The sequence below is a fragment of the Onychostruthus taczanowskii genome, unplaced genomic scaffold, assembly GCF_017590055.1.
Source record: "Onychostruthus taczanowskii isolate IOZ18803 unplaced genomic scaffold, ASM1759005v1 scaffold2, whole genome shotgun sequence".
Taxonomy (NCBI): Eukaryota; Metazoa; Chordata; class Aves; order Passeriformes; family Passeridae; genus Onychostruthus; species Onychostruthus taczanowskii.
The window spans coordinates 28,190,446-28,215,580 of NW_024499239.1; the positions used below are offsets into that span (position 1 = coordinate 28,190,446).

Consider the following 25,135-nt stretch of genomic DNA (forward strand, 5'->3'; position numbering starts at 1 on the left):
GGGATTCTAAGTTTTTGAATCATTCTCCCATTTCTTGCTTTGGGAACACACCAACAACTCTGGGATCAGGGGCTCTTCAGAGTTACCCCCACTGTTCCCCCATTTCTCACTTTGGGAACACACCAAGAGCTGTGGGATCAGGGACTCTGAGAAAGTGTTCCCCCACTTCTCGCTCTGGGAACACCCCAACAACTGTTAATGAGGGACTCAGTTCTGAGTTTTCCCACTGTTCCCCCACTTCTTGCTTTGGGAACAGCCCAGAATCTGTGGGACTAGGGACTCTGAGAAGTGTTCCCTCATTTCTTGCTTTGGGAACACACCAAGAGCTGTGGGATTAGGGACCCAATTCTGAGTTGTCCCCGCTGTTCCCCATTTCTCACTTTGGGAACACCCCAACAACTGCTGATTAGGGACTCAGTTCTGAGTTTTTCCAATTGTTCCCCCATTTCTCGCTTTGGGAACACCCTAACAACAGTGGCATTAGGGACTCTCAGAAAGTGTTCCCCCATTTCTCACTTTGGGAACATCCCAACAGCTGCTGATTAGGGACGCAGTTCTGAGTTTTCCCCACTGTTCCCCCATTTCTTGCTTTGGGAACACACCAAGAGCTGTGGGATTAGGGATTTTTCTGAGTTGTTCCCCCATTTCTCGCTTTGGGAACATCCCAGCAGCTGTGGGATTAGGGATTCTCTTACTTTTTTTAATAATTCCCCCATTTTTTGCTTTGGGAACACCCCAACAACTGCTGATCAGGGCCTCAGTTCTAAGTTTTTCTCACTGTTCCCCCATTTCTCCCTTTGGGAACATCCCAGCAGCTGTGGGATTACGGATTCTCTTACTTTTTTTAAGTATTCCCCCATTTTTTGCTTTGGGAACACACCAAGAGCTGTGGGATTAGGGACTCTTACTTTTTTTAATTATTCCCCCATTTTTTGCTTCGGGAACACCTAAACAGTTCTGGGATCGGGGACTCCTCTGAGTCTGTTCCCCCATTTCTGGCTTTGGGAACACCCCAATCCCACACCCTGAACTCCCCCACTGACCATCGATGCTCCAGTGCAACGACTTCCAAGGGACATACAGGAATTGTTTGATATCTGCACCATGGCCCAATTCCACAATTACATTCTGACCTTTTTTAGGAAATAAATCCAGTTTTGCTTCTTTTCTTCTCCTTCTTCTTCTTCTTCTTTTTCCCATGTCTCCACCACAAGCCAGAGATTCCAGGTGATGCTTTGTACAGTCTGGAATTAAGGTGAAGTGGAAGCAATCCTGACAGTACAAACAGCTAAGCAGTTACCGTGTTAAATGCCAACCTTAGGGGAACAATCCCTTAGTTTGGGAAGGAGTGCTGAAAACAGACATTTCACTCGGTTTCTTGTGAGCCAGAAGGACAAAATAGCATTTTTGGTTCCTGACACAAGGACAGGAACGCTCGGGATCCACGTGCTTAAATCTTCTGCTCAAAGAGGTCGTGGTACTCCTGCTCCTCCAGCTCCCTGTTGTACTTCTCAATTTCTCTGTTGGCTTCTTCCAAGTAATCATTCATGAACTGGTCCATTACTGGTTGGGAAAGGTGAAGGAAGAATATTTGTGCAAAGGGAGTTTAGTAGAAAAAAAACATCCAGGTTTGAAGGAAGTGCTAGGAATGGGACACTCACTGAAAGCAGAAATTCAATATATAACTTTCTGGAAGTTCTACAGTCAGAGCTACCACAACTCAGGGAATAAAGCAACTGCACAAGGGACACTTCCCAGCCAGGAGGAAGATCTAAGAACAGCAAAACCATAGCAGGGTTAAATGGGATGTTAGGAAAAAATTCTTCCCTGGGAGGGTGGTGAGGCCCTGGCATGAGTTGCCCAAAGAGGTTTTGGACTCCCCATCCCTGGAAGGTGCTGGAACAAGATCAGCTTCAAGATCCCTTCCAACCCAAACCATTCTGGGACTCTGTGAACACATTTCCAGCTGTTCTGCTGAAGCACAAATCTAAAACTCTGCCCAAAATTCAAATCCCCCAGAAAGGCTCAACCAGGCCTGCAGCTCTCCCTGCCACACACCAAGGGGGAGGTGGAGTGAAGAATCCTGGAATGGTTTGGGGTGGAAGCAGCTTTAAGTCCATCTCATCCCATGCCCTGCCATGGCCAGGGACACCTCCCACTATCCCAGGGTGCTCCAAGCCCCACCAACCTGGCCTTGGACACTGCCAGGGATGGGGCATCAAGAATTTTTCAGTGAAGTCCAAGTTTGCTGTTGGGTTTTGTGTCCTGCAGACAGAAATCTGCTTGTTTAAAATTTTAAAGTTGTCCCACAGGGCACAGAAAATAACTCTGTTCTTATTCCACAGCAGCATCACCTGGATTTTTACCAAGCTTGGAGAAGTTACTGTGAAAAGTAAACTGGGAATATAAAACCAAGTTGGAAGCTGGTGAGCAAAGACAAAAGCAACAGGAAGTTATGAAAATGAGAGAATCACAGAATCATGAAGGCTGGAAAAGCCCTCTGAGATCACCAAGTGCAGCTGTAAACCCAGCACTGCCATGGCCACCACTGCCCCAGCTCCCCAGGTGGTGACCAAGGACAAGAGGAACCTTGGCAAGGAATCCCAGGGTAAAACTAAGGACAAAAATATGATTGTTTTCACTTGAGTGTGTGCACACATGAAATTACATTCATTTGGAAGTTTTATCAGTCGTGCCCAGGCATTCAGGGCTATTACAGCACTATTTGGTTTGAAAAATATTTCTTTGACAAGCTGTGGTCCATAAATTATCCCCTGCATGAGCTCATGGGCAGTTTGGGGTTTGTTTTGTTGGTTCTATTCTGTTTCTGAGATCTTATCTCTCAAGAAAGGCTTTAAAACTAAGCTTTAGCTGGCAAGGAACTGGTTCTTTACCATATCTGCTTTGGCACTTAACATTTCAGAGCTGCACAGTTCACTGCCTACCTAAAACCTTCCCCAAAACCTCCCATTTTAAAGGATACATGGATGATAATCCATTTTGTCACCAAAAAAATTCACAAATTGAGTCCCATTGTAAAAATAACCAGCTGGGAGTGGATCCAAGTGGCGTTTCACCTGCAGCAGGAAAGAATTTAAATTAAACACCTGTAGGGACAGTCCTTACAAGCTGAAATAGATAAAAGAAAATGGAAGGGCCATTACAGCAACCAAAGATGGCCAATTTTACACCTTCTCCTGCTTTCCAGAGGGAATTTGGAGCTCTGAGATCAGATTTATACCTCAAATCCCTCCTGGACAGCTCCAAATGTGCTGTAATAATTTAGTGCTCAGCACACTTGTTGTGGCAGGTGCTCTGTCATCCAGATGGATATTTAAGGGAAATCAGCCAAAAGAAGGGTTTGTGAATTATTGCTTTTACTCACGTGGATGTTTTTGATTTCCTGAAGAGTTAACATTCCTCTGGTTTTCAGGGCTTTCCTCTGAGGTTTCTGTATGAAGGAGGAGATTCCAGTTATGTGACTACAGTGATAATGTGATACCACAGCTTAGATGGTTAAAAAATAAATTAAAAACAAAAAAAAAAAAAGAAAAAAAAAAACCAACAACAAAAAAAACCACCACATAGAAGCTTGTATTTCAAAAAATTCATTTCTAAAATTATCCAGTTCTATGAAGGCACTCACAACTATGTTCTGAAAACAAAACAAAAATTCACTGATCTTACAGAAAACACTCAGAAATTAAAAATTCTGTAAGTATTTTAAACAAGACAATTTAAATACAGCTTTACTGTAAGAAAGCTGGCACAGGAACAGAAAAACAACTTAGTTTTGAGCCTGAGAAATTCTGTAATCCCTTTCTTTGCTGCAGCATGTGGTAACTCTTAGAGCTATCTGAAACCCTCAATTAGCCATGACTCTACAGAAAGTGTTTATAGTCCTGAATTGCTCAAAGAGGAAACACTTCACACTTGAGATAAGCATTTAAGTTCCAAGTTTTCAGAAAATTTAAGTAGTATTCCACAAAGAGCTTTCTTACATGGCAAAGCATTTTTCTCCATATATTATCCCTGAGGTAAGTACAGAGCATGAGATAATCAGCATAGAAAATGGATTAATTCCCTGAATTAACACAGGGGAACACAAGATGAGAACCTGAGCATCTCAGAAATTCAAAAACCTCAGAAATCTTGGAACCTTAGCAACTGCTCCAGCCACAGTCAGCAGGAAACACTTTTCCCTTCCTACAGATTTTTGGAGGGAGATACTGTGCAAATCCTAATCCATATAGAAGTAACATGGAGTATTTTTTAATTTACAAATGTTCCAAAAAGTTGCCCAGAGAAGCTGTGGCTGCCCCTGGATCCCCTGGAAGTGTCCAAGGCCAGGTTGGACAGGATTTAGAACAATCTGGGATGGTGGAAGGTGTCCCAGCTCATGGCAGTGGGGTGGAATTGGATGGGATTTAAGGTCCCTTCCAAGCTAAACCATTGCAGGATTTTATGGATCTGTGATTCTGTCAATCAGCTGTGGCAGTCCCTCTGTGTAAATTCTGCCCTCTGAGCTTCCTACAACAGCCTCATTCCCTGCTCCCTACTCCTCACTGCACGGATATATCAGCCATGCAGAAATACACTAATTAAAGATGACAAAATGAACAGGACTCTACCCTCCTTTTCAGTGGATTACTTCCAAGGAGGTTTAATTTAGTGAATCAAAACAAATTTTCAGCTTTGCCAGCGTTCAGGTACTGGAAGAAGATTTATTTCACAGCACACTTCAGCCCTTGGCAATCACAGCTCAGCTAAATCATCCTGTGTTTATCCTGGACATAATCCATTTGCTCAAGCATTCAAGAGCAAATCAATCCATGAATAAGCTGTAGCAAGCACTAAAACAATACAGAGATTACAACACACATTTGTAAACTCTTAGTCCCCTTCCTGAAATCCATTTGCACCCTAGAATGTCAATACCTTGGTAGAAGAAAAAAAAAAAAAAAAGAAAGAGATTAATTAAGAAACCCAAAAGTTTCACTGAAACACTCGGATTTGGTTGTTAAGAAATGCCAAGCACTGAACAAAAGGAAACATGCCCACAAACCTGTTTTGCAGTTTCTCTGAGCCAATCTTTGATATCCTCTTCCTTCAGGGAGCAGCCAATGAACACAAGGAAATATTCCTGTTGACTGCTGCAGTCTCTGGGATCATTTCTGGCATCGGGAGGAGTCGGCCCCTCCGGAACAGGCACCAGGCTTAGGGAATTTGCTGCCGTGTTGTGACAGACTTCAATGACTTTATCAGCATCTAACAAGGAGAAGACAGAAGGAAGAGCCTGATAATTGCTAATCTAATCTAACATCAGCACTGGTGCAGACAGAATCCAGGACAGAAATACCTTTTTGAACACCCATAAGGTGCAGCGTGATCACAACACCTCAGAGTAATTTGCCCTTACCTGAAAACTTCACTTTGCCCATGATGTGATAAATGTTTCCAGAAAAAGGACTTGGCTTGAGCAACGACTTAATTGCTGTTTGAAACAGAAGATAAACAGATTATTTCAACTTATTTTTCTTCTCCTTGGTAGAGCTTCTGGTAAAACCTGTGCAACTGATCTCTAATCTACATGCCAGTGCTTCCAAAGGAAAAGCTGCCATGCCCCTTGGAGTCCCACTATGTAACATTTATTTTCTCATTCTTTGCCATGGAGTTTGGGAAATAAGGTGTGTTTGGCATAAAAAACTCTACAGTGAGTATGGGAGGTAAAATCCTCCTCTTTAACACCACTTGGCTGAGCAGAGAAGGAGAGGTTTGACAATGTGTCTACTCTAGAGCAGAGTCTGTTTTCTAGGAGCTACAAAGAATTATTTGGCATAAAAAGTAGAAGCTGATGATCACTTATAAAACTGCATTTCAACACTACCAAATACAATGAGACATAAAACAAAAAAGCAAACACAGGAAGTTGTTTCAGTCCTAGAAACCAAAAATTCAATTAGACTTTCATCTGAACAAAAATCATGGGACAATTTTCCAGAGCAGACACTAAGGAACAAAATTTACTGTACTTTTAGGAAGGAAAGCTGAGTTTTCAATTAAAAGTTAACTTCAGCAGTGATTAAATAACCGTGTTACGTCAGTGCCTTCCTTCCCCTCTATCCCTCAGCATCCCAAACTTGGATTTCAATCAAGTCAGGCAAAGTTCACTGGTACCTTTGCATTTGGTGACAAATCGTGTTTTCTCCAGAGGGCGGCTGAACCACACACAGATCTGCACCATGGGAGGGAACACGGGCCCAGCCCCATATCTGCCCTCGAACCTGGGGACAAAAACAAACCCCTTCAGCACACAGAAATCACAGCAGCTTCTGCTGCTCATCCAGCAAAGAACATCTGTTCTTTCAGCACAGATGAGCCTCGCTCACAGGAGGGGAAATACAGAGATTTCTTCTCTGTGAGGATGTGCTGCCAACAGCATTAGGTTGGTCAAAGCACTCAGGACTCCTTTTCATGGAGTCATGAAATGGTTTCAGTCAGAATTTAAAAATCATCTCATTCCCACCCTTGCTATGGGCAGGGACACCTTCCCCTAGCCCAGGTTGCTCCAAGCCCTGCTGCTCCAACCTGGCCTGGGACACTTCCAGGGATCCAGGGGCAGCCACAGCTTCTCTGGGCACCCTGTGCCAGGGCTCAGCACCCTCACAGGGAAGAATTTTCCCTAACATCTAATCTAAATCTCTCTTCTTTTAGCTTAAAACCCTTCTCCATTGTCCTGTCACCATCCACCCATGTAAAAAGTCATTCTACCCCTTTTTTATAAGCCCTCTTTAGGTAATGCTGCAATAAAATCTCCCGGGATGCTTCTGATGCTCTTCCTGCTGCTTTCCTTCTCTTCCACATTACCCAGATCCAATTCTTGCATACTGTCATCAAATAAACAGCTGCCCAAAAGTTTGAAATATTTTCTTTTCCTGCTCTCTCTCTTTGGCTCCATGCAATCCACAAGCAGCTCTGATGATATTAATTCAATATCCTCACCCCAAGCCTTGTGCTTCACTCCAGTAGCTTTACTTGGCTACTTGCATCCAATTCAGAACCAAATTTATTAAGAAAGAGATACAGAGGACTGCAAGGTATGATAAATAAATGATGTTTCCAGCACAGAGCCTGGTCAGCCAGCAATTATGCTGGCTGACAGCTGCAGATTTCTGCCAAAAAGGTGCAGCAGAAAGAATTGCAACAAGATGTGTGAAGAGCCCTGAGCCAGGAGAAATCTCCCTCGGTGTTCAGTGGAAAGTTTGGTGCCACGTGGGTTTGTGCCTGAGCTGTGCCAGGGCTGTCACTGAGGTTCCTGGCTTTTGTGAATAATTGCTCTGCTGATGGCCAGACTGACAGAGCAAGTTCATTCCAGTAATGCTGAATAGCTGTCAGGATGAAATTACTCCAATCATTATTGACCTCACCCATCCCAATCCTTCCCAGTTTATTCCCACAGGGTTCTTGCCTATTCTTCTGGAAAGCAACAGTAATCTTGCCATTGATTTAAATGGTGACCAGAAAGGAGCTTTTTCCCCCATAAAAGGGCAGCAATCTTGTATCCACTAAGAATAATCATCAGCTCTCTTAAAAATGATTTACAAAGCTGCTGCCTGTTCCAAATGAGTAGTCTCAGGGAAAAAAAAAATATAAATGAAGTTAGTGAAACATTTTAATTGTCAAGTTAATTAGAAAAATAGTTTTAATACTTCTCAGTCTAGATACTTGCCAGCCAGGGTACATTAAATATCGAGCTCTCATCATCTGAGGACTTGAAAAACTGCTTTCTGAGAGAATTAGTTCAATATCCTCGTTCCTGTAAAGAGATAAAAATGAAGATTTTTAATTGTCTAAGTTAAATAAAATGGCCACTATCTACTTACATAAAACATAATGTGCTAGTGACAGTAAAATTAAGAGCACTTTTCCTTTAGTATGGCAGTAACAGTAACATAAATCACACTCTGCAAACAAAACACATTTCCTAATCCCTGTATTTATGTGCTCATAAAGGTAAAGGGAAAATCCCTTTTGCACGAGAAGCAATTAAGAAAAATCTGCATTTCCTTCCTATAAATCAGCAGAGTAAAAAGAAGAGAACAGAAGTTTCTGAGTGCTGGTGGCCCATGTGCCAAAAGCAATAAATCCTGATGGAAGTTACCTTGTTACAATCCCATTTTCTGCCAGGATGAAGGAAACTCCAGGATTTGCTGCTCGGATCAGGCTCTGCAGCTGCATCAGGAGTGGGTGTCTCTGCTCTGTGGCATGACTTGTGAAAACCACGTTACTCACCAGTCCTGTGGAAGGAAATCAGGGGATAATTTACAGCTCAGGCATGTAAACAGTGACTAATAAACCATTCAGTGATATTCCAACCATTCTTCTCTTATTTTCCTTCCCTCTCACTGCATTCTTTCATGAAAGACAAAAAGAAAATCCACTACAGCAGAAAAACCAAGCAGAAATCTTCCATCTAACAGAATCAATTTAGACTCAATCCATAGAATCTATTCATTAAAATAACAAATCCATGCAAGAATCAATCTGAGCAGGACTAGTTTAAGAAAAAGAGAACAATAAGGTGTAAAATCTCTTGGTGAATTCAACGTGCAGTAAGACACTGAACAGCTAAAAATCAGTATTTTGGACACTCAGTTGCCACTTCCAAAAACGAGAGAAGGGTTTAGGGTTATTTTTTGTCTTTAAAGACTCCAAAAGTGTACTCAGACAGCAACACTGAACCCATGAGGCATCAAAAAGATACCAGAAAACCATCCAGTTAATTCCAGTTGTAGGATCCCTGCTTTCCAATGATACATGATTTGACTTTCAGCCCAGTTCCTCACAGAAACTGCAGTGTCAACACTTGGTGCCTCCCCAGGATGGCTGTATTGTCCTGGACATGAGGGATGGAGAGGAAATGGAAAGGAAACGGCCTCAAGTTGTGCCAGGGGAGGTTTAGATGAGATATTAGGAAATATTTCTTCATGGAAAGGGTTCTGCCAGGGCAGTGGGAGTCCCCATCCCTGGAAGGGTTCAAAGAACACGTGGATGTGGCTCTTGGCAGGGGTAATGGGGAACTGGGCAGTGGTGCTGGGTTGATGACTGGATGTGATGGTCTTAGAGGTCTTTTCCAACCTAAACAATTCTGCAATTTTACAATAAATGTTATTTCTTTGCTCAAGATGTGCAGCCCTGCTCTGACATTTTGCTGTGACTACAAGTGGGGTGGAAGGAAGAACAGAAAATCTCCAATATCCACAAACAACAGAGCCAGGATGCATTTCCTCTGCCTCAAACTATTCAAAGCAAAGATGTAACAACTGATCACACCTGATCTGCTGCCTGCAGTAATTCCTGGTCTTTACACAAGTCTTAAATCACATTAATCCATGCTGCTTTACACACAAATTCCTGCACCAAATATTTCTGGGGCACTCCCATTGCACCACAGACTCCCAGTCACTGCTCTTTGCACCACTGACCCTTCCAAGCCAGAACTTCATTAACAGCACAAGTCTCCATCACTGTATTTCTCTTCTAACCTTGCACAGAAGTTTCTACTCCAATTTCAGGAACATCCATGTCTTCTCCAATACACATTTGCTCTTGGAGGAGGGGGAAAAGGAAAGGAGAACAGCAAGCACCCTTTGAAATTTAAGCCACATGCAGGCTTGAAATTATATCAAGTTTGGGGATATTAATCATGAAATTAGGATAAAAATATGAATAGTATAATTATACCATGAATAAGATAATAATTCCACCCCTGGAATATTCCAGGCCAGGCTGGATGGGGCTTGGAGCAGCCTGGGATGGTGGAAGGGGGTTGGAATGAGATGAGCTTTGAGGTCTCTTCCAACCCAAACCATTCTGGGATTCCTGAATCACCCACCACCACCCTGTGGCTGTGCCACAGAGCTGCCACTGAGTCCATGTGACAATTGGCAGCACCGTGCCTTGGAGACAATCCACAACTGTCAAGGAGAAGCTGGAAAAGCTCTAAGTTAAAAAAAAAAATATTCAGGGGAAATCAAACCTAGCACAGCTCTGCAGCTCATCTCCTCCTCAGCAGCCTGCTCCTTCTCCATCAATCTCTGCTCTGGGTGTGCCTGCCCAGGGCACTCCCTGACACTCCTCACTGGAAGCAGGAGAAGCCTGCTCAGAGCTCTGGCTCTGCTCACACCCAGCCATAAATCCTGGAGGTGTTGGGATCACAGGCACCAGTTCATGATCCTGGACTGAGCACAGGGAGTGTAATCCAAAGAAAAACAACCTCCTGAGAAGTGGAAGGTGCCTCCACAGCTTCAGTAATGAACAAATTTAACCTTTTCTATTTAAACTGCCACTGCCATCTCCGTTTCTAAGAGATGCATTTTGAAGACCACCCAGTTTTGTTTAAATCTTTATTTATACACTCCTCTAAAGAAAAGAACCCTTGCAGCCTGGGGAATAGCATGTTCAATGGAAGCAGGAAAGGAACAGGAGGGATGGATTAAAAATACATATGCTGTATGAAAATAATGGCTCCTCTTTGCTCCCAAACTTACAATGGGAATATTTAACAATGGTGATGTCTTAATTTGTGTTCTATAGGAAATTGTTTCACAAGGGATGCCAGGGTGCCCTTGGACTAGGAAGGTATCATCTTACAGCTTCTGTGCAAGAAAGAAAGAAAGGACAGAAAAAGGAAGAGAAAAGAGACAAAAGGGAATTACAGCACACAGCTGGTGGCAGGAATTTTTGGAGAAGTTTAAGGAAGTATGCACAGGGTACTCCTGTTGGTCATTCTGCTCGAGGCTTTGTCAGTTCTCCCCAATCCTCATCTGCCTCTGTCAGTCTTGGGGCTCTCCAAACCGAAATTTTGGAAAATGTCACACTGATGACATGCCCAGGAACCCCTGTGATACAGAGAAAGGCAGCAGAAGGCAAACCCAACTCACTCCCCACATTTGGAAGACAGAAGGAGAAAGCACAGCTCCAAATTAATTAATTCCCACTTGCCTATGGCTGCACTTGGCTTTTCTCACACCCACAAAGTTCTGGTTTCAGATCTGTACAAAGCCCAGTAAAACACTGCTAGAGTTCTAGATACTGAGAATTTCAGACTTTCTGTACTAACAGACCCACTTTTCCCAAGAAAACACTATATTAGACCTTAAGCCATAAAGAAAGCTTCCAAAATTAATTAATAACACTAAAATTACAAGTGCACCATTTAGTTAAAAGCATATAATATCACAAAGTAAAAAACCTAAAGAGTTTAGGGTTTTAAAATATAGTAATATATATGTAAAACAAAATAAAAGTTTTAGAACAAAAGCTAGTCCTTTTTCTTCACCTTCTTCATAAGTTTGAGTAGTATTTTTTCATTAGACAGAAAAGTCTGCATTGCAGACTTCAAGTTATTTAAGTTAATTATTAACTTAAAAGTAAAAACAATTTAAGTATCATTTCTTAATAAGATAGTTTAACCTTAAAAAACCTTATAAAAAAATTTTGTACCTTATTAGTAAGATACTAAATACATAACCCACTACGTATAAAACTGTAATAGAAATTTTAAAAAGAAACACTTAAATCTAAACACAAAGTATCATCTCAAGTACCTTCAATCCCAACTTCAACAAAAACAAAAAAAAAAAAAATCCAAAAACCAACACAACACAGTCCTGGCCCATTGGTGACACAGCAAAACAAACAATACTGGGGTGCACAACATTCCAAAAATATGAATTAATATCTCTGTGTGAATGTCTCATTAAATCTCGCTGTTGTTGCACCAAAAATGAATTCCCAGGTATGTGTGAAACCATCATGAATTCTCTCTCAATTGTTCAGAGCAGCTGTGGCTGCCCCTGGATCCCTGGCAGTGCCCAAAGCCAGGCTGGACAGGGCTTGGAGCAGCCTGGGACAGTGGGAGGTGTCCCTGCCATGGCAGGGGGTGGCACTAAAGGCTCTTTAAGGTCCCTTCAACACAAACCAGTCTGAGATTCCATGAATTATACAGATGTAAATTCTCTATTACACACATGACACAGTTCTGCATCTGTCTGGAAAGTTTAAGTGTGCCACATCTCACTTCAAAGCATACTCCTGAGCACAAAAAAATTACCCCTTTTTTTGTGCAACTATTTCTTTCCACAAAGTGACCCCTGGGCCATCTGATGTCACATTCTGTATCACAGAACTGGATGACAACACTTTGCAATGTGCAGAAATTATTCCCTGCCACAAGAACATTCCTCTAACCTCCAGTATTTGTAATTCTTGCAGCATTTTGACTGCAAGAAAATCAGCTACTCTTGTCCTGAGTATTTTGCAGTTTCTCCTTCAACAATGACCAATTCCCACCCAATCCAGTCTGTACAAATTCAGTCTAAGAAAAACAAAGCTTTGAGTATTTGTTTTATTTATTCTTTCATAAAACAATTTGCACCTTTAATTTCTCTGTAGTCATTAATAATTTTTCATATTCTTAACATTCTCCTGCTCTCTTCAATTTTACCAGTGGCTGTACACATGATAATTTTCCAATTTGGAGCATCAACATTTTTCTCCAAATAAAAATACTGATTTATATAACAGCACCCACTTTCTGTCCAGCTTGTTCACAACTTCATCCTTTAAGGTTCTCTTCACACATGAAAAAGAGGTGGCAGCACTCTGGCAGCCAAGCAGAGCAATCAGAGTTTGAAGCAGCCACAAGAAGAGCACAGCATCCTACTCTGATTTTCCAACAGCTGCATTTAAATATGAAGACAAAATAAACCCAACCTGGCCTTGAACACCTGGGGCAGGGATTTGAGGGCAGGTGAGGAAGGATCATATCCCATTTATGCCAGCTCCTGCTCCAATTCCCAAGCCTGCCAGTGACTGATTTCAGGAATAAAACTGAACCCACAGGTGAGGACCAGCCCTGCAGCTGAGCTGCTTTGCTGCAGTGGGAGATGAGCCCTGCAAGGCCACACCAAAAGGAGGATTTGGGGAACAAGGTCACCCCTCATTTTTCCCTTTTTAATAGAGCAGAAGTGAAAGGAAAGCTCCATTTCCTCACACATCCCCAAAGGAGGGTGGAACTCCAATCCAATCCACTTCACTCCCAGTTACAACAGTTCAGTGTAAGCAGTTTAATTAATTAATGTCTAATTAATGGTCTTAGGAAACCCATCCTGCAGATGAGGACTTCAAAACGGATCATGCTCCACATTTTTTTCATTTTCTGCCTATGATGTTTAACAGAGATTGTCTGTTCTTACCTCCAAGAGTTTATCATGATCCTTTGGCTGTGTGTATTAATAGCACAAAATAATAAATACAGGTATTTATTTGGCCACATGACTCAGTTATTTCTAATTCTTGCAGCATTTTAACTGCAAGAAAATCAACTACTCTTGTCCTGGGAATTTTGCAGTTTCTCCTTCAACAATGACCAATTCCGTAGAACTCAAAGTCAGGAAAATTGACACATACCTTGTGAACACTGGTCCAAGAACTTGGGAAAAAGAAGCCTAAAAAACCAAAAAGTTCACATATCAAGAATGGATATTATTATTTAAGTCAAACATTTACATTCACTTGGACACTGACAGAGTCTCACAAACCAAACCATTTTCATGCTTCTTTTCCTCAATCCATATAACTACAACATCCTCACAGGTTATGTTTTTCAGGACTTTTCCCCCAAAAATCAAGTTTGTAGATGGTTTTAATTCTCCAACAGATTTTTTTTTTCTCCCACCATGCAATTTCTTCTGTACTCTAAGGAGTCAGAAATACTTCAATGTTATTTTAATTCTTATTTAAACAATAGGAATTTAAAGTTTGCCCTAAAGAATTGTGCCTTTCAAAGAGTGGGAACTTTCCATAGAAAGACTGGATGTACAGAATGCCAATTTCTGCTGCTGTGTCAGACAAGTGACAATTCTTTTCAGGAGCTTTATCATGGACACAAAACCTCAAGAAGAGTATTTTACCTGTTCCCTTCAACTCCCTCTCCCCTGCCCTGGTCTGCTAATTCAGAATGGGGAAAAGCTTCATGCCAGGCTCATGGAAGAGCTGGATCTCTACAGGGATGAACTCTGAGGCAGGAAATGGGTTTGATTTTCTTGAGTGCAAGTTTCAAGCCAGACATGAAATCCACTCTGTTCCATTCTCACGGTGAAATCACCAAAGCTTCCCAACTGCAAGGTTTGCCATTGGCACTGTGTGGCTGCTTGGGAAATTCTTATCAGAACAAACTCCAAAGCAAAATATAAATAATCTACAGCACAGGCTGAGCCTCTGCCTTCAATTGCTTCTGCACTTGAGGAGACAAACAGTGTGAAAGGACTGCAGGCTGCTGCTGCTAAACACTACACAGTACCATGACTAGGAACACGTTAGTAAGTTAAAAATAAAACAGAAATGGAACTTGTCTTTCCTAGAATTATGGAAAGAACAAGTTTAAACAGCACTCCAGCATCAATTCACCAATTTTTGATGTAGTCTTTAATATTTATTTGGTATCTTTGTCACAGAGACAAGAAGAAGCAGCAAGGTAAGGTCTATTTATTGACTACTGCAAAGCACAAGCAGCACGTTGGTTAGTGTTTAAGAACAGCCAGGAAATGTCAGGAATGCACTTTTAGAAACTGCTTGGGCAGTTCTCCTCTAAGCTGTGATGCACAGTTTGATCACAAACAGAAGCAGTGCTACCAACTCCGAAAACTCTAACTGCTGGAACTTACTTTCATCAAATCAGCTGCAAGGCATAATTAAAAAATTGGAGTGTTACAATTTTACAGGTAGGTCTGAGAAATGATTTCCATGTTTGTTGAAGTCTGGAGCACACACATTTACTATGAAACCAAACTATTTGCAAAGGTCAGTGACTTGGCTCTGTGACCATTTCCTCCCCACCCTGGCTCTGCAGTAACCCAGGATATCAGATTTTAACACTTGCAATGCTTTGGCTTCCGTGCTTTGTCATTCTCTTTCCCATTTCAGGGATTGTTTCCCTTCAATTCCATATTTTAAACCTGTAAAGTCTTTTTAAACATCCAAAAGTAGTGGCAGAATGGATAACCCAAACTGAGATGCACATCTCCATTTTTAGTCTGACTTACTACAAGATTGCAAAAAAAAGAATTATTCAAGGATAACTGACTGTCCAAATGTTACAAAGCCCTTAACCAGAGGATTTGTACTTAAACAATCTTTGTTTATTCTTCTAGGAGCTGAACTACTATTGGAGCTGAACTTCTATTGATATTCTATATAATTAAATATCCAGTGGAAACCAAGTGCCACCCTGATATACCAAACAGCACTTCCAGGTTCCTCCAAGCTGAATTATTAAGCAATTTTATGGGATTTAAGTGGTTTTTGACCATCACAAATCACTAATTATTACAAAAGTGATACCAAAAATTGCTGTATTTGCTCTTAAACTTGTAAAAATATTTCAAAGCACACCTGTGTTCCATGTAGCAGCTCAGAGGCTCCACACAGGTGTTGACTGCTCCAATGATGAAAGAAGATTTCACATCTGGGTCAGGGTGAGTCTGCAGAGCTTGCACAACATCAATAACATCAGTGTACCTGCAAGAAACCAAAATGGAAAATGGGTTCAGAGAAACAGAACAAGTCCCTACTCAGGAAGAAATCGATGGCTTGGAGGAAAATTGGACTTCCAAAAGAGCTACTAAAAGAAATGGAAAGCAGCTCAGAGCTTGGCAAATCCAAACAAATTAAGCAAATCCAGACAAATTAAGCAAATCCAGCAAACAAACTAACTGAAAGTTACATTAAAAATAAATTATTAACAATCCAGAGAAAAACAGTGTAAACTTTGCACTGAACAGCTGGAAAGTCCAGCCTGCAGAAAGCACAAAAAGCACAATATAACACAAACATTTTATGCCTAATGCCAAGCAAATTAAGCACCATTTGAGTTAAAAAAGGAATAAAAGAACAGCCTCTCTCACTTATCAGCATCCCAATTTAGATATGTTTCTACCATTAATGTATCCTTTTTTTTATCAGGACTTCAACCACTGTTGCATTTTATCTCTGTATGACATCAAGGCTTTGGTGAACCTGAGTATTAATTTCAGGTATTTATTTCTCAGCCAGTTACAAACTTTTCTCTAGTGTCAGTTATCAGCTGAATGGGATATTTAGAGAACTTCAGCTACTCTAAAGCTGTCTACACCAACACCCAACTAGCCATAAAGAATGGAAAACTTTCAATTATCTGTTCCTGAAGCCAGTGCTGCTACCAGAGTATCAGTTATTTTGCCCATCAATGGATTTAACACCATCCTACTAATTACACAAAAAAATAAATCAATCTGGCTCCAACATGGAAAAAATGATGGTTTTTAACACTATCAGAATGGACCACAACTAAGAAAATGCTGAGCTCTATTTGTTCATCCTCAGTGAGGAGGATGAGCTGGAAATCCCTGCAGCCAGGTCAGGGTAGTGCCTCCCTCACACTGGTTTGTGTCACCTTCTAATGATTCAGAAGATGATCCTGGCTCTCAAATGCTGCATTTGAGACGGAAATGTCAAACACAGGTGGCTCAGTCTTCACCTTTATCCCACAAGGAAAATGGCATTTATCCAAGCATGTTACTAAGTAAGTCCTCCTCTGTTATCACCTGCTCTATCAGGCAACAGGAGATTTCTGACAGTTTGATTTCTGCTGGCAGTTCTGGAGTCAGAATCACAGAACAGTTTGGGTTGGAAGGGACCTTTAAAGGTCATCTTAGTTCAACCTCCTGCAACAACCAGGGACATCCTCACTACCCCAGGCTGCTCTAACCTGGCCTTGGACACCTCAGGGATACAGGAGCAGCCACAGCTGCTCTGGGCACGCTGTGCCAGGGCCTGCCCACCCTCACAGCCAGGGATTCCTTCCCAGTATCCCAACCAAATCTCCCTCTTTTCAATCTGAAGCCATTCCCTGTGTCCTGTCCCTCTGTGCCTTTTCCCCAGTCCCTCTCCAGCTCTCCTGGAGCCCCTTTAGGTCCTGCAAGGGGCTCTGAGCTCTCCCTGGAGCCTTGTGAGCATTCCCAGCTCTCCAAGCCTGGTTCCAGAGCAGAGGGGCTCCAGCCCCTCAAAGCAGCTTTTTTGGTCTCCTCTGGACTGACTCCAACAGCTCCAAATCCTTGTCCTGCTGGGACCTAAGAGCTGGGGCAGCTCTGCAGGTGAGATCTCACCTGAGCAGGGCACAGGGGCAGAATCCCCCTCCCCTGCTGCCCACACAGGGAGGTTCAGGGCTGTGAGTGCACCCAGCACATGGAAAGAAGGCTAAGGACACCTTTTTTACAGGAACAACAAAACCAACAGCGACAGAAAAGCTGAGTTTGGCCCGCACATAAACCAAAATTGCCTTATTCTACACAACAGCTCCAAGAGTTTGGATTCTTTACCCTTGCAGCACCACCAGGAGCCTGTTGCTCTTCCCAGGGTGGTTGGGCTGATGGACTCCAAGGTTCTGCTGGGCCTCCAGGAGCCCGGCCAGGAAGCGCTGGAAGTGGGAGGCGCTGAAACACTGCGGGCTGTCCATGGTCTGCCGATACACAATCCACCTGAGGCACACACAGAGAGCAAAGGCCACCGTCAGCTTGGAGTGACACATACACACGTGAGCAGCGTTTAACAAGAAAAAGGTTTTTTATTTTGTGTGGTTTTTAGTTTATATATTCTTATATATTCTTATTAGCAAAGTTAAGTCATTAACTACGTCACCGTAACTCGTTCTATTCATTGGTGCAAAGGAATTAGCATCAATATAATTGGCAAAAGTTTAACAAAAATTTAATAAAGCACGTATACACATCTACTTATGCATGTAGCTTAGCTTACAAAAATGCTCATGTATCTTTTCTAATTTGTTTCCATACTAACAACCTTGTTTTCTTCCTTGCTGTAAATGCACTCAAAAATCATCAATTGTTATTTCTTCTATTAACCCAAGTTTACTTACAAGCCAATGATCAAACCCCTTCATAGAACACTTCTGTTTGCTTCCTATTGTCCTAGATTGCCAAGCAATGTGTGTTCTATCTGCCATCTGTCAGAGCTGGGGCAGTTCTCTTCTGTTCATTGGGCAGTTTTCTTTATTTTTTCCATAACCAATCTTCCCTACAGGAGATCTCTGCTGTTCATGGGCCATTAATTATTAATTATCTTCTGTTCATGGCCAGTGAGTGTCCCTGCATGGCTGATCAAATTCCATCATCCCACTGGGAGATGCTCCGCCCAGGGGAGGAGCCAAGCATTCCTACCTGGATACAATCTGAGATTTTTGGGACAGCAGAACAAACTTTCCACTGCGTTCCCAGAGGAACAACTGTCTTTTCCACTGGATCTTCAGAGGAAGACTCCACCTTTCTACAGGATCCCTGCTCCAACAGAACCACACCTGACACTCCAGGACTGTGCCACCATTCCAGCTGAACTGCTACCAACACCCTGACCCACAGGTTGTATTCTGACTCTCTCAGTGGTTTTTCTTCTGTATTATTGCATGTATTTGGGTTTTTTTCCCCTTTTCCTAATAAATTATATTTCTGACTTGGAGTCTCTCACTGATTTTGCTTTCAAACCAGAACACCTATTTTCAAGCAACAGACCAAAATTAAGTTTGACAAGCCCAAAGTTTTCACACCTCTCGTCATGATCTCATTCCACATGGTGACGTAGGGAAGGGGAATTTATTTGGCTTTCTATCATTTCCAGCATATGCACATTCTTTACATGGCTGCCAAAGGGGGTTGTGGGTGTTTTTTTGTTGCTTTTCAATAAAACTGTGTTCACCAGCTTTTTTCAAAGCTGTACATCATATGAGTAATTCTGATCACTGGCAGTGATGCAGTAAACAAAAATTAGACAAATCTAATTCAAGACTCTGGGCATGAAAATATTTCACTGCAAAAAAGGAAAGTAACAATGACATTTGCAAGAAAACATGAGGAGCTGTGTTATTACACAACCTTCAAAAGTCACCTTACATGTCTGCCCTATAACAGAACAACAAAACTGCTCTGAATCAACTTGATAAAATCAAGACATTGAGTTGAAAGTAAAAGAACAGTGCAGAACATGGCTAAGATTAAATGCTAAGGTGTTTGGCTGAAAGAATTAAAAGGATAAAATTTTTTTTTTTATTTTTCAGAAGCTCTATCAAGACAGAGTGGCAAAATCCTGTACCAGATTTATCTCACTGCCATACAACAGATGTCCTGAATGTACCTCAAATCAAGCTAAATTAAAAACAATGCTGTGGCAAGGACTGCTAGTACAGTCTTTTCTCAAAAGCAAAAAAAAAAAAAAAAACATTTCAGAATCACTACAAATAAATAAATGGAAGCTGTTCACCACATGGAATAGGCAACAAAATCTCCTGTGCTGTTTTTCTGTCTAAATGTATAAATTTAAGGGCAAATCTACCTGGCAGTCTGAAATTAGGTTTAAAAAAACACCAAATGAAACAGTGGTAATTTTTTTTTGCCTTCATGCCAAGCTGTTTTTTGGTGCTCAGTGTAAGCAGAGCTGCACCAACCTGCCATGCTCCTTGGTAAAAGTGACAAGGAAAGAGCAGAGGTCGCTGGAACGGCACCCTGGGAGCCCAGTGATGATGGTGATGATCACCTGCAACACAGGAACAGGGCACAGGGTAGTCTAAACACAAAATAACCACAGAGATACTGGTGCAGACACCAAAAAGGATGTTTCCTATGATTCATACAGATTTTTCTTTCTTTTTTAAGAATCCACAGTTAAACCAACCTTAAAATCAGATTTTAAAATGCTCCTAAGGGTTTATTAATTGTCAGAATGGTCTCTGAACCAGACCCCAGCAATATTGCAAGGAAAGATCACGTTCCTGCTGCTTTGGCTTTGTTTTCAGCAGATTTCAAAAGCTGGGAAGCTCCAAGGAAATATTTTCTTTGAAAATGCTATTTAAAGCCCACCTTAAACTGGACAATTGTTATTTCCCCTATAGAGAAAGGAGTGTTGTACAGATAATATCAGCAAATGTTAAATATCATGTGCTACCTCTATGCTATTTAAAGGACTTTTATGTTCCAGAGAACAATTCAGTTAAATTATTCAGCAATTCATAAAACACAAGCTGCTGCTTTAGGGCAAAGTCTCTCAGGACATTAGAGAAAACACTTCACTTAAAGATCTACATCTCATTTTCTGCCTCTACTTCATCAGGCTGAAAGGCCATTTGCACTTCCAAAAGATTGTTTAAATGGAAAAGAATTAAGTATATAACCAGGAAAACAAGACAAAACTGGTGGTAGTGGAGGAGGAGGCAGAGCATGGCTGAACATGATTAGTATTTTATCACACTACAACAGAACTACTGACAGAATATCCCAAATATTCTATATGAGGGCTAGGAATTATTGTAGAGCTGTTTCCTTACCTTACCACCTTCTGCTTTGCTGTCAGAAATGGTTTCTGACTCTTGGAGAAGGACAGGAAGATGTGCCCTCATCACTGGCTTGGTGCTGACGCTGCTGACTGTGAAGTGCTGCACAAACCTTCCAAAAATAAAAGGTTTACTTCCTTACAATTGACCAAAAAAAAATTCATCCACATAAATAGCTGGGAAATTACTAAAACAAGAGTATGAAAAGGTCAAGCTAGAGAGGAAATAATTCATCTCAGAATAAAAACATCCTAGTGTAAAGAGAGAATTATTTAAGAAACATTTTTAGATGGCTATCACATCTACCAAAACATTTTTGTCTCATTTCTGACAGAATTAATCCCTTGAACACAAAAGTAATTTCTCACCTCTCCAATCCTGGAATGGCAGCAGACAGTTTCAGCTCCCTGCATCTTTCCCCAGAAGCAAAAGACAAGGCATTGAAAAGCTTCTGGACACTGGAATGCCTAAAAGAAGGAAATTAATTAATTAGTTAAAGAAGAAACCTAAAAATTTCTCTTCTTTAAACCACATGGGTATATATTTAATGGTACAAAAAAAAAATTGAGTGTTGCACTAAGAATGCACCATTTTTTAAAAATAATTATTATCAAAACCAATAAATAACAGCATTTTTCTGATTGCAGCTTCTGTGTAACTGCACTGCAGTGGCAGGAACTTACAGCCTCTTTTGTTCCTCAGACAGGAATTCTTCTGGGACAACCCTTAAAGATAATCCTGAGTTTGTCTGGTTTTGCCATGCAGAGAAAACCTGGAATAAACCAGATCTATGCATGAGTGTCATTATTTTCCCAAATTTGCTGTGAATTTGTTTAGGAATTGGTTTTGCTCACCCAAAAAAAACAGACACATTTTCACAAGCCATTAAATATTGCACAATAAAGGTTTTGCTGCAAGAGAAGCTGTGGCTGCCCCATCCCTGGAAGTGTCCAAGTGTTGGATGGGGCTTGGAGAAACCTGGAAGAGTGAAGGTTCCCTCCCCGCAGCAGAGGGTTGAAATGAGATGTGCCTTGAGAATTCAAATCCACTGATCAGATTTTGCAACCTTTTCTTTGGCCAGCCTGGAAGTGCTTTAGGAATTTATTGAAACGGCCTCGTTTTCCCTGATAGAAATGTTGGTGTTTATAGCCCAAGTGCTCTACAGCAGGAACTGAATTAATTCAAGTCTCTTTGAAGCACTGCTGTAATTTTCATGAGGTGAGATTGCAGCAATCATTACTCGAAATTGAAGAAAAACTCTGCTCCCTCCCAAAAGAAAAGGAAACCCTTCGTTTCTCCAGGGAATGTTTTGGCTCCCATCCAATTGCTCCAGCCAAGACACATTAATCTGAATGGCACTGGGAACCTAGAAATCAGATTCAGATGAATCACAAAGTCCTGTCAGTGTTTGGAATTTCCCTTCTTTTAATAAGTAAAGGCAACAGCCATTGTCATTTTTCACAATAACTGTCTGCAAGACAAAACAACTGGGGGGGACACGACTGCTTTCCATTAAAAACTCAGCATTCCAAACACAAGGGTAGGAGATAAAAACCATCAAAATAAAATATACTTTTGATATTAACAAAGGCAATATTGCTCATGCAGAAGGATCCACACAACTCAAGAAACAACCACTTCAAAACACACAGAAGGGACTCAAAGAAATGCCTGGGAGGGATGGAAAAAAGGAATGGTCAAGGGAAATTTGTGTTCTGTAAGAGTCAAAGGGTTGGGGATAAAGCAAAAATAGGTCAGGCTAACAAGTGTTAGAAATATAGAAATATATCAGGTCCAGAAGAAATATATCAGGCTCTTTTGTATAATTCAAGGAAAGTTTAAAAAGGAGCTGCTATGGCATCAAAGAAAAAAATGAGAGAAATCAACACATCCCAAAGCCTAAAGAAATTTTCCTCTGGCACCCTTTAGAGTGAGGATGGCAAAGGCATCACCTCATCCTGCACAGCAGATTTCACCTCTGTGGACTCAACATCTCAGTTTTTAACAAACCCAGATTTGGGTAACAGGGCAGTTGCAATTCCCTAATTCCAGGAGGCTTGGAATAATCAAAGTACAGCTCCAGTGAGTGAGGTATCAAGCCAGATAATTGAGAAGAGTAGAAGCAGCACCTGAATTTTAGTGAATCTTTGTAACCTGTGAGGCACACAGACTTTTAGAAAGAATTTTGGAGGAAATCAATAAACACCTGAAGGTAAATACTGACAAAACACAATAATATATGTCCATGGTTTACACAATCAGGTGGAGTCAATTTGATGAAAAGTTTTGTTCATGAGAGAACATCCTGAAGACAAAAGATTTGTTTTATCTGCTTGAGCAAAGCAACTGGTGTGGTGCCAAATGAGAAACTGCCCAAAATGAACATCAGTGTGGAGCTGTTCACCAAAAAAATTAACTCAAAGGAGGACAGGAATAAATAGCCCTGAGAAAAATCAACAGAAGAAACAAACACCCTACTCTCAGATACCACAAACAGTTTGGATATCTACAGCCAAAAACCAGATCAAAAGAAAAGCATTACAACTATCAGAAGAAAAAAGAACATTTTATAGGCATAGATTGAAAAGAATCTGGTTTTGTTTTATTAGGCCAAATAAAGCAGAAAGAATAGGTCTGAGATTTGTGAGTATCTCGAGGATGTGTTCTGGTAAAGAAAAATAAAACAGATATAGAAGTAGAATTAATAAAATAGGCTGAAAATTCAAATACAAACAAACAACAGATTGCCAACCATTCACAGAGTGGAACAGTGGGAGGAATTTAAACACTTAAGATAAAAGGAGGAGACATTTTATGGGACCATTAATAAGACCAGTGGGGACTACTCACTGAGCTAGGTGGTCTTTTCCAACCCAGTGTGATGAGCACATCCTAAAACCCTTGTGAAGCCCTAAAATCTCCAGGCTCATTTCCTCAAAAGCACTATTGTTATAAAGCTGGGTTTATTAAAAGCCTCTGCAGCACAATGCATGAAGCCAATCTACTTAGGGAATAATACAATGCCATATGGGAGACTGAAAAACTTCAACTGCACTTCCCCAAGGATCACGATCCAAATGTGTCTGACCACAAAAACACACAATGGAACCTCTGCCACTCCATACAATCCCTGCAGCAAATTAGACACCAGAAATGCAGCTCAGAAAAGGAGATTTTAGAGCCCTGGCTGCCTTCAGAAGGCAAAGTGAAAGCACATGGGAGCATTAAACACAACGAGCAGCACCATCACTGGAAATTCATACAGAAATTGGAGTTTCTCACACATCTTAAACACACAGAGCAATTATGTGGTTTCTCTCCCAGCCCAAGCAAACTTTTTTCACTTTACCTGTGAATAAAAAGCTTTATAAATCTTTCTTTTGGGGAAAAGTGTAATCATCAGAAAGTTGTTCTGGGTGTGGAATTCAATGGGGAGATGAGGAAGCAGGGAACTTTTGAAATCTATAAAGAGAGCAGCAACAACGCTGTTGGAATCCTGGAAAAGAAAGAAACAGGACAAGTTAAAATTAGTATTTTCTACTTTGCATGGCACAGGGATGGAGCAGCAGGGGTGGAGCACCCCTAAGTTTCCACTCTGCAGCTACTGGAGGTATCACAAGCTCAAAACAAAGGATCTGAGTGAAGCACTAAACTTTTGTTTTGGAAACAAAGCTTAAATTTTAATATCTTCTCTTGTCTACACCAAAATCTAGACCCTTCCTCTGCTACTGCTTCAAACAACAAACTTTTTATCTACACCCATATCTCCAACACAGACAGCAGATGAAAAATGAATTCAATGCCACCTAAAAAGGTGACAAGGGAGGCTGAAGCCCTCAGGTTGTGTTTCCCTCAGAAGCACAGAACTCAGGTTCCATTTCTGTTCTGAGAAAACACTGACTTGTTTTTCTTGGGTTATTTTTTAGTTTGTTTTGGGGCTTTTTTTTTTTTTTTCAGAGTGGTGGGAGATGTCCCATCCCTGGAAGTGCTCAAGGCCAGGCTGGATGGGGCTTGGAGCAACCTGGAAAAGTGGAAGGAGCTCCAAGGCAGGGGGTGGAACAAGATGGTTTTTAGGGTCCCTTCCAACCCAAACCATTCCATGACTGTGGAATCCAGGACAGGATTTTATGTACAAATCTGCATGATGCTGAAGTGTTTTACATTCAAGTCCTTTTCACATCAAAGTTTTAGAAAATCGGAACACTTTAGAAGCATGAAGCATTTCTGGGAAATGGGAATTCAATTATGGAGGGATCAAATCAGAATTTTAGTGGCATCCCCTTCACTTTCAATAGAAATGGGCAAAGAACTCACTGTACTCATTGTTGAGAAGAAAAAGCTCAAGTTGGGGAACTGTTACATAAGAATTGGTATCAGCTCAGAGACATTTGCAAACAGAATTTCTCTGCTTTGCTGACTGAGGGATTAATCATAAAAATAATCTTCTCGAAGTCACTGAGGTCACTGAAGAACATACAAAAAATATTCTCCTCAAAGAGAACAATTTCTTTTAAGAGAAAATGGCTTTTGAAACAGAATCCACAGATCCTGGATTCTGCAGGATGGTTTAGAGATTTCCTGAGAAGTGATTCCAAGGCCAACTCATCCACGCTGCTGTCAGCACGAGAAATGTCCAACAAAATCTGCTCCTGGAAAACATTTTGGGCTCCACAAATTGAAAAAAGCTGAAAAGCAGCA

The 25,135-nt window shown here is 41.2% G+C and overlaps 1 protein-coding gene across 1 annotated transcript in view; it reads right to left on the reverse strand.

Moving 5' to 3' along the window:
• Positions 1–899: 899 nt before the first annotated feature.
• Positions 900–25,135, reverse strand: part of DNAAF9 (dynein axonemal assembly factor 9) — a 66,625-nt gene continuing 42,389 nt past the window's right edge. Inside the window, exons 22-37 of the mRNA XM_041403013.1 lie at positions 23,787–23,933; positions 21,121–21,209; positions 20,806–20,904; positions 20,432–20,549; positions 19,556–19,644; positions 17,421–17,579; positions 15,457–15,582; positions 13,474–13,511; positions 8,162–8,297; positions 7,730–7,816; positions 6,178–6,284; positions 5,420–5,494; positions 5,066–5,268; positions 3,386–3,451; positions 2,984–3,077; positions 900–1,563 (exon numbers count right to left, since the gene is read on the reverse strand). Of these exons, the coding sequence (XP_041258947.1) occupies positions 1,451–1,563; positions 2,984–3,077; positions 3,386–3,451; positions 5,066–5,268; positions 5,420–5,494; positions 6,178–6,284; positions 7,730–7,816; positions 8,162–8,297; positions 13,474–13,511; positions 15,457–15,582; positions 17,421–17,579; positions 19,556–19,644; positions 20,432–20,549; positions 20,806–20,904; positions 21,121–21,209; positions 23,787–23,933 (1,746 nt within the window). The 3' untranslated portion in view covers positions 900–1,450. The remainder of the gene's footprint in view (positions 1,564–2,983; positions 3,078–3,385; positions 3,452–5,065; positions 5,269–5,419; positions 5,495–6,177; positions 6,285–7,729; positions 7,817–8,161; positions 8,298–13,473; positions 13,512–15,456; positions 15,583–17,420; positions 17,580–19,555; positions 19,645–20,431; positions 20,550–20,805; positions 20,905–21,120; positions 21,210–23,786; positions 23,934–25,135) is intronic.